Source organism: Barbus barbus (genome assembly GCF_936440315.1).
Source record: "Barbus barbus genome assembly, chromosome: 10".
Lineage (NCBI taxonomy): Eukaryota > Metazoa > Chordata > Actinopteri > Cypriniformes > Cyprinidae > Barbus > Barbus barbus.
The window spans coordinates 26,740,211-26,750,085 of record NC_136738.1 but is presented as its reverse complement, the minus strand read 5'-3'; the positions used below and the strand labels follow the sequence as shown (position 1 = coordinate 26,750,085).

The 9,875-nt window shown below is 35.3% G+C and overlaps 1 protein-coding gene across 2 annotated transcripts; it reads right to left on the bottom strand.

Moving 5' to 3' along the window:
• Nucleotides 1-268: 268 nt before the first annotated feature.
• LOC306875780 (uncharacterized protein) lies at nt 269-3,709 on the bottom strand. 2 transcript variants are annotated; one of them, XR_013784767.1, is made up of 6 exons: nt 3,590-3,709; nt 2,450-2,497; nt 1,902-2,057; nt 1,500-1,592; nt 649-1,105; nt 273-455 (listed from the first exon to the last, which is right to left on the bottom strand). XR_013784767.1 is itself a non-coding variant. In XM_079426505.1 (5 exons), the coding sequence occupies exons 3-5, from the start codon at nt 1,953-1,955 to the stop codon at nt 788-790; spliced, it is 465 nt and encodes a 154-aa protein (XP_079282631.1). In that variant the 5' UTR covers nt 1,956-2,057; nt 2,450-2,497; nt 3,590-3,699; the 3' UTR covers nt 269-787. The 2 variants fall into 2 exon arrangements, 1 of the variants encoding a protein (XP_079282631.1); XM_079426505.1 differs by having other exon boundaries at nt 269-1,105; nt 3,590-3,699.
• Nucleotides 3,710-9,875: the final 6,166 nt, after the last annotated feature.

Here is a 9,875-nt window from a genome sequence, read left to right as displayed (position 1 = left end):
ACTCAAGCCAACTATTATCATTAATTTTTGCTCAACAAGAGACATTTGAGTTGAACTAACTAAAGTCAGTTATGTTATATGGACTAACCAAATTTGTTTAGAATTCGCATATTACATATTTGTTTATTCAAAGTAAACTAATGATTTTACAACAAAACATTAAATTCAAGCTTAATCAAAATAACACGCTTTCGCTAACTTTAATTTTTACTAGTTAGGTTGAATTAACTCTAGTTTGTCAACAGGTTCCACACAAAATACTTCAGTAAACTCAACATTTATTAGTTCCTTTATTCACAACACAAGAGTTTATCAACAACACAACTGTTTATCAATTCTGTTTTACAAAAGAGAAAAAAAAAAAAAAAAGTTAAACATACCCATGAGTGGCAGCATTTAAAGTTGGTTATCTTTACCTTTAAAAAACAAAAAAAACAACAACAACTCTGGACACGCTTTACATGCATGTCACCCAGAACAGTGGTGCGTGTCACACACAAAAAATAGAAAAAAGGTGTGTAAAGTTTCAAGTGTTTTTCAATTAAATGGTTTCAAGTGCAAGTTTTCAAGGCCTTTATGTTAAACGCCACAAACTTTTAAGTGCTTAATGTTGGTTCACTCATACAGTTTGTTTTTAAGCATCTGTACATGCTTTATGACAAAAAAACATGTCACCCAGAACAGTGGTGCGTGTCACACACAAAAAAAGGTATATAAACTTAAGTGCTTTTCAATTACATTGTTTCAAGTGCAAAGCAGGCCTTCATGTTAAACGCCACACGTTTGTTCACTCATACAGTTTGTTTTTAAGCATCTGTACCTTGGTTGAGAGTCTGGTAGCATCCAGCTGGAGGAAGATTTTCTGAAGCCCCTTAAAGAACGTTTTCAGTTCCTGAGGATAACTGAGGTTCAATGCATATATGACACCCATTAAGAGTGCACATGCAGAAGCGATGTCTCCCAAGTCGTGAAGCACTTCAACACCCTCAATCACTATTCCAACATCAACTGGAGTGGTGGTGGCATCACCTCCCTCAGCATTAATGCTGTAGATGCCAAAGACAACTTGTTCAAGGTCCCTCTGGGCAGCACAGCCATCTGAATCCTTTCCACACATAAAAATGGACAACAATGAAATCACCAGTCAATTACATAATTCCAAAGAGCTCATTGCATTGCAGTTTTCTCCATAAATGTTTTAAAATAGTGCTTGATTACTAACTTTTGGTCCAAACTGATTCCTCACAATTTGTACGCTCACTGGCCACTTAAGTACACCTGTATGATCTGATGCCATCTAATATAGCAGCGCTGCCGTAAATTCTACTTTTATAAGATTATAATTTTTAAATTTTTAGATTAAATTATCAGAAACATGATTTTGGTCTCGACCAAAATTGCCATTCCTACAAGTCATATCCCACAATGTTAAATGGATATTGTGATATTCTTAAAAGCCCTATACCGTTACTGCTGCAGTAATTGTTAGTATTACCTACCAGATAGTCTTTGAAGAGACTGCTCGGATCTTCTTTTAGATAGATACAAAGTGCCCTGAGGAGACACTCCCTCTTCTTTTCAACAGTTTCATTCTAAATAGAAAAAAAGTTCTGTTATTTCTGTTGCTTGTAACTTTGAATGGTCATTTTGAACGTCAGTACATCAGTTTCCTCAAAATTCTGGTTATTTATCCATAGTGTGTAGTGTAAATACAAAATAGCAATTTGTTTAAAGAGAAAAAAAAATTAGCTGTTAATCTCAGAAGCTTTGTGAAATACAATCAAAGAAATGTTATATTCATATAGGGTGCATTTGCAATGTTATTGGTTTCTGACAAATGGCAACACACTAGACAACATTTACTTATTCCTAAATGTGTTCTACAAAGTAGTAAACTACACCTGTGCAGTCGGAGCAAAGGTGAGGTTAATTTTCTTTCCTTTAGATCCACCCATCTTCTTCAGCACTCTGATGAGCTGATCAGCGTGGTGGTCAAGTTGTGCAAAAAACGTTGTGACGAGGGGAACAGTGGTAATCCTCAGAAATTCTGCTTCCACCTTTAAATAATGTCCACAAACAACCTGTTATTGATCTATACTAAAATTTTTGTAAAAACACCATATATTACTGTATTCTATAATTCTTTCATACTGTCATTTGAATATTTAAGCACACACACCACCCAAAAAAACAAACAAAACAAAAAAGTGATTTCAGTTAAAAGAAGCTTGACTTGCAAAAAATAAAAACATTTTAGAAGAGTTTTACAAATAGCAAACCATATGACTTAAAATAATTTAAAACATTTATATAATCTGTTAAACTGAAATTATCAATTGCTACTGATAATTAAAAGTAAACAGGATGCAAACAGAAACAAGCTACTCAGAACTAATTAAATGGTCACGCAAGAAACAGTATTTACATTAGTAGATGTTGCAGATCTTACCTATTGTGAGTACCTTGGCAGGAACAGAAAACACCTTTTATTAAGGACCTGAAAAATTGCAAAGGATAAAAACAAACAAAATGATTAGATAAAGATTGTGAAATTTAATCTGAAAAACTACAAACCAACAAAAATAATCACACTTTGTAATTTTTATTGAAAGTATCACAACAAATTGGAAAAAACAAAAGTTTCAAACCAAGTATTAACCAATGTTAATTTTAACAGCAGATTTTAGTTTAGTCGGATGGACGCCTAGTGGTTGAATTTAGTATTACAGTTTCAATGGACAATGACTGTAGCATTGTTTTTCAAATCAACAAGTATGTTAACTTAGTACGTTTCTTAAATACATCTGCAAACATATTGTATTTTTATGCTTTAGTAGAATCAAAAACTTACAACAACTTAAGCGGTACAGCCAGAAAAATTTAAGGGAAAGTTACACACTTCAGGTATACATTTGGACATTGTGTAATTCTGTTTATTAAACGTGTAGAATAATTTACAAAACATTACATATAGCATTATAAATGTTGCGTTCAGGCGTTCATTATATAAAAAATAAACATGCTAGTATAACTTTAAAAATGGCGTCAACACGGAGCAGTTTTTCCGTGAGCGGGAATGGAAAACCCGAAGTGGATCCAAAGCGGAGTGATTACCAAAACCCTTAGAGTAGAGAAGAACGTGCTTTCAATCCACTCCAGGCTTTGATCACATCCCCCTCAGCAGGCTGAATACACCGCGGCTTTTCAAATTAAAATTAAGACATTACACTATTTGAGAAATGTAATCCTATTTACAACCTTAAAATTATGAAGCGTGAATATAAGACATTAAGGACAGACAGGAACCCTGCAACTGACGGTCATAGACTCGCTCCAGTTAACGTAAATCCATCGTAGTGACGGAGAACTTTAATCAATGAACTCTCTCTTATTACGTTTTCTTTTCGCCCAAATAATGTAAATATGCAGCGGACCAACCTGCGCCACGTGGCTAAGCTAGCATGCTAACTTCAGCATGTCTAAGACATTAGAACGCTCTAAAACTAAAGCAGGCCAAAAATAAAGAACGTATCTCTTATTACAAATAAAAAAATGATCGATACTGGTGGAAAAACAAATATCCTCCTACCTTTATCAGTCGTTGAAAAGGTAAGACGTCCCTCTGTCAAAACCAATCGAAGAAAATCTTTGCAGGGGGTCACGCAGGTGTGCAGATTCAAATACACGTTAGTCTGACGCGTCTTGCTCTTCTTCTTCTTTGGGGTTTCATGGCAGTTGGCGTCGCACTATACTGCCACCCTCTGGGTGTAAGAATTTTTTACTTAACATAAATGGTTTGTGTTTAGACAACGCGTTAGGATTTTGTACAGTTAAGTTGAGACATAATTACGTGGACCTTAATAGAAAAAAACATTTCAAGTCAACAAAGACAATTATTATAAGTAAACTGAATATAAAAATATTATGTAAAGTGCACAACCTTCCTTGTTCATTTTTTTGAGTGAGTAGTTTCCCAATTATATTAATATTAGGCAACATTTAGTGTTTCTTATCCATTGGAAGACCAAACATTTCAAAACATACAATGCCATAAGGAAAATGTGGTGTTTTCACATCAATCTACTTTCCCCCGGGCCGACTCACCTCTCTCCCTTTGAACTGTCCAGAGTTTGACAGTTGTATTTATTTATTTTTTTGATAATAAAGGCTTGAACTGAATGTTCCAGAACACTGGATTGCTTAACCTACGGAATCTTGGGCTTTTCTCCAACAACTGAAATAAGAGATTGCAGTGTTATAGAAACAGAAAATTTGTCCAAGGGAAATCTTCTTTGCAATACTTTTTTGGGGGGAGGGAGGGGGAGGGTGTGTGTGATTTTGTTCTGGCCTGCTGGCACTGTTCCCCAGCACTGAGATTGTGACCTTCCTGGACTTTCCCTTAAAATCCCAGCACATAGCGAAATGAGATGTCTGGTTTATAGGAAATGCTAATCTGTACGATAAAGAGTTCCAGTTAAAATGTGTAATGGGCTTTTTGTTTGTCAATGAGCTCTCTAATCATACGGTAATGCTAAAACATCAAGAACTGATCATAACCTAAATGCACTAATTCAAAACGATAAACTGTGCCCTACAATGATGAAAAATAATAATGCTGCAAGAAAGTGTAAGAATAAAATCCATAAAAAAACTAAAGTTCATGGACATTTCCTTCAACCCTAAACCACTAGCCTACACAATGCAATACGGAATTCAAAATGCAGGTTAAACGCCTGAAAGAAAAAAAATCAATATAAAAAATTTAAACTTAAAACATTGTTGGTGGGGGAGTGAATAACCAGAGCTGTCTTCAACCCTCAATTCCACGACTGACGTGAGTCCCTTGAGCAAATTTATGAGTATGGGTCACCATACTTGGCCACACGTCACTTCACTTTCATTTACCGACCCATGTCAAACTGCTATTTACTGAAATAAGAGACCATGGGTTAATAACAAAAGTAGTGGTATCTGAAAATCATCAATGAATAATTTGATCCAGTTCACAAAGCTGGTCTGATGATCCGTTTGTGAATCAATAACCTAATCTGGTTCTTGAGTTTAACTCATTGACTCTGAACCCAGCAGTTAACAGCCCTCTAGTGGTGAAAATAATGAGTGAATAGATTTCACACAAAGCTATTTCATGACTAGTTTTATAATTAACAATAGTGCACATAAGAGTTTTTTTCCATGAAAAAAAGAAAAAAATAGGCCATGCAGATTCAGAACATGGGGTGATTAAATAATGACAGAATGTTCATTTTGAGTGATCTAATCTGTTAAATTTAATTAAAGTATTACATTTACTACTGTATGAAGTGAACTTCATTAGACTTGCTAAACTAGTATTCCAGATTTGTGTTTGGCCTGGCAGGCATGCCTTTGTCTTTGCTTCCTCTTCCTCAAAGCAAAAGTTGAGCTCTGAGAGTTTTCTGTGATTATTCCAAGCAAATGTAGAAAAACAGTTTTGGCACTGTCTCCAGTAAGACATCTAAATGAGAGCCGACAGCTCGGTCTTTTGGGTTCCAGCCTCAGAATCGCTATGTTTTCCTCCCTCCTGCCTCTTCAAAACCAACCCTGAATCAGTTATTTGCTTCATTAGACATCTTATGGGAGTCTCACTTCAATGGGTATCTGAATTTAAGGAGGGAAATACCGAGATCATCCAGTCCTCTAAGGAATGCAGTTTTTGAGCTGTGCTCATCTGGGTGGGCACTGTTGAGGTGGCAGCCTGCTAAACAGAGGGAATTTAATGAAAAAAACATTATCCAGACACATTGCATCCAGGCAGAACCGTTTAGATATTAACATTCTCCGATATTTTGATGAGCACAATGAGGTGTAGTAACGTGTGGGCCTTAGAGTAATAAAACATTCAGGGCATCTCTGCCATACAGCCACAGTGAGCAACTTCCTCATGGAGAGACGATTAACAAAGGAAAACTTCTCAGAAAGAAGTGCTGGAATACTTGCTAAAGATGAATCAGACAGCCTGCTTTTCTTCAAAGAAGTTGTAGCGTTACTTTATCATTTAAGCCAGACTAGGCCACCCTGTGAGACTTTAAGCAATGCAAACCTGCCAGTAAATGAAATGATTATCACAACATTTTACTTCCTTGTGTGTGATTTTGGACTTATAATAACTTCATACTTAAACAAAGAAATACAGATTTCACATTTAATGTGTCTGTGTTGTCTTGAATCTAAACAATATTCAGTGCACACTATTAAAATGTGCAATTTAACACTTAAATCTGTTTGTTTAAAAAGATCATCTTCAATGCCACGGCTAGAGTCAATATTTGTTTTAAAGTAAGAAGAAACGGAATATAAAGGTGCCATTTATTATATTTGGCTCGAGTTAGTTTGTTTATTTGCACTCATCCCCCATGAGGTCCAAACTCCAGCTGTTCTTTGCGACCAAATGCTGGAATTGTTGTTTGTTTTTCACCATGATTGATTTGCTTTCTTAAATCTTAATTATAGGAATGTTACTTAATGTTCATCTATGCACCAGTGTAAGAGCATTAGGCATAATAAAGGTAAAATTGCACAATCATTATTGGTCTGATACATCACCTTCCAGTCAAAACATAAACAACAAATTAACATATCTGTAAATGAAAAATCTGAATTAGTGGTGATTTAAAGTCTAGGTATACTATTCATATTGAAGAAAGAAGATTGAACAAGCCTCAAAATATTACATATGTTTTGTTGTTTAATTTGTGCTATAGACATGAATGATACCTCAGTTTGTATAGCTTGTTTCGGAAAGGTGTGCTATTACTTTTCTCCACAAGACTTCATAGATTCAGGAGTTAACTTACTTTGCCATAGTTACTAAAATATCAAAAGACTGGCACTTTTTATTTGGGCAGTAGGTATATTCCACACTATAGTGTCATAGCTTATAAGTGATTTGATCTGTTCTGCAACCCGTCTGAAATGACATTGCATAAAAAATATACCTGTCTTTTTATTTACAATATGATTCCACGTTATGAGGGATTTAACTGCTGATTAGATCCTCAAATTATGCTGCTGAAAATGGAATAGCCTTGTAAAATGCAGTGATATGGCTTCTTGTGCTCAACACAGCAGCTGAGTGAATGAGATGCCTCAGTCTTGTTTCATCTAAGTACAAAAATATTATCAACAGAATATTTGAACTGAAAATGAGCTATTCCAAATGGGTAAAAGGGATACAACTATTGCATATCAAAACATATTATTCAGAATACATTTAGCCTTACATTATAGTCTAACTGGACCATCATTTGCTTCACCCCCAGTTTTAACAGATAATATGTTATTATTATGGAGACTTCATCAAGGTCCACCTGTTCTTTAAATTTGTTTCTGTGTTCTAGTATGTAAATTAATACAAACCCACAAATTTCCTAACTTGACTTTTGCTCTACCAGTAAATTTCACAAACACGGTCTTTGCTCAGTGGAAAGAATTAGGGTTAAAGTTACAGACTAAAGGTTTCTGGCAACTTTTCACATTATCAGTCTTGGACGATTTTACTTAGAAAAATGTGAGACGAATCAGGAAGCTGACTTCTCTCTAAATGTATTTAAAGATAAATAATACATAAAAGGTCTATACCCTACAATATTCTGCAGAAGTAAGATGGTTATGAACTCATAAAGTGATAAACAGCCTTTACTACCGGACACAATTCCTATTTTGTTTATGGTGTCTATCCTTGACAGATCAATGCCTGTTTCTGCAGTATTTGTGTCTTCACACATTTTTGTAAAGCAGCACCTTTCTTGAGGTCTCTACTGACAGTTACTGTATATTTAGCAATGTGAAAATGAAAATGGGCTAAATCGGAGTATGCATTTTGTGTTACAAACAAATATGAATACATAAAAAAGCCATTTAAACAGAGCAAATAAAAGCAACAGAGTGTCATTCTTACACTTAAGCAGAATGCATTCGAAAACAGATGCTACTGAAAAAAATTGTGAATTTCACTCAGAAATTACTTTTAAAAAACTTTGTGTGAAAACTTTTGAACAGGATGAAGATGTCCAGATTTTTCTTATTTTGATGAAATATCTTTTTTTATTTTTATTTAGTACTGCTCTACGGAAGCAACAGAAGATAAGACAAATTAAGTACTTGATCTTCAAATTCAAAAAGTTTTCACCTCCCGGATCTACAACAAAAAAACTGTTGTAGATCATCCAGGTAACACAGTATTAAGAACCAAGGGTTCCCAAACTTCTGAAGGGGGTTATTTTTAGTCTAGTATTTTTAATTATTAGTCTTGTGGACTATATGTAAACATATGTTTTTGTAAAATATCTTACTCAGGACAGTACTAAATACAAAAATAACATGCATTTTGTATGATCTCTTTTTGTTAAAATTATTCACATTTCCACAGATCCTGCAAGGGGTTCCCAAATTTTCGCATGCGGCTGTAAATATTTATATTTAGAATATTACAGAAAAATGGTTTGTTTTAAACTAAAATATAATTATGTTTATTTATTAATGGCTTTAACTTTAACTTTGTAAAGACTTTAACAGGTGCTGGTTAAGTTCTGCCCACGATAAGTTTCTCCTCCAATATGTCTTCAAGCAATCATCTCAGATTCATCAGTGATTATGCATTTTTATGCTAGAATCACTACTACGGTGGCAAGCCTTTGTTCTCAACTTCCTGTATAGGATAATTGGCAATGAATTAAACCCTACAGGCTTTTTACATAACATGAATACAAGACCCAAATACATATTAATCAGTTAACGCTCTCTTTCAAATTTTGCTTTAAGGAAATCACAGAAAAGTGGATCCGAGGACCAAATGGAAAAGCGATCCTTTGCTCTAGGCAAACCATTGCTCAAGGTGACCTGAAGCAGTTTGTTTTCCATAAGATGGATAAGTGGGTAACTTGATCTGACGCTTTATCCTCTATCTATCCTCTATCTCAGTGTACCGAGCTGTTGTTGAGTCTGATTGCATGGCATCCTGAAACTGTTAGCTGCACTATTTTGCATTAAGAGAGACAACACTTCAGAGATAGTGAGTTCTCACACTTTTTTTCACTGGCTCTCTTTTGTCAGTGGATTTAAGGGAGAGTTCAGCATAAAAAGAAAGAAAATTCTGTCATCGTGTATGAGTCTCTCTGTCACGGGACGCTGCGAGGGTGCCGTGGAAAAGACGGAGTCTGGGTCCAAATGCAGGTAAGGCTCTCTTTTAATCAGACACAAAAAGGTCAACACGGCACGAAAAAACAAAGTAGTAACGGACTGGGATACGAGACGGCAACACAGTGCATGTATCCCAGACCAGAGCAAACACTGGAAACAAACAGTTACAACCACAATTACCAATACACTTAATGCAACCAGGCCGAGTGGTGAAAGAGAGGAGACTATATAGTCTGTGGCAATGGAGAACAGCTGAGGTTGTAATAATGTGACAGGTGTGTGTAATGGGACAGGTGTGTGTAGTTTAGGGGAGTGGAGTCCGGGAGGAAGGCAGATGGTGACCTATGGTGGAGAAGGGAAGAACTGCCAGGCCCGGACTCATGACACTCTCTTTTCTGTTAAGCACAATATTTTGAAGAATGTTGGTAACCAAATTGTTGACGGAAGCCATTGACTTCCATTTTTTCCATCCTATGGAAGTCAATGGCTACCATCAACTGTTTGGTTACCAACATTCTTCAAAATATCTTCTTTTATGCCCATCAGAAGAAAGAAATTCTTTTCATTTTTGGGTGAACTTTAAAGTTCTTCAATGCTTATTATCTTTATTATCTTTAAAGGGGTGTAATATTACCTATAAGACCAAATCAAGAGGGTTTATCATTCACACTGAATATTGTAAATTAATAGATTAAAAT

Coding starts and splice junctions, on each gene's coding strand:
- LOC306875780 (XM_079426505.1), bottom strand. CDS start 1,955: ATGGGTGGATCTAAAGGAAAGAAAATTAACCTCACCTTTGCTCCGACT. Junction 1,593..1,901: donor CCTTTGCTCCGACTGCACAG/GTGTAGTTTACT, acceptor TTTTCTATTTAG/AATGAAACTGTTGAAAAGAA. Junction 1,106..1,499: donor GTCTCTTCAAAGACTATCTG/GTAGGTAATACT, acceptor ATGTGTGGAAAG/GATTCAGATGGCTGTGCTGC.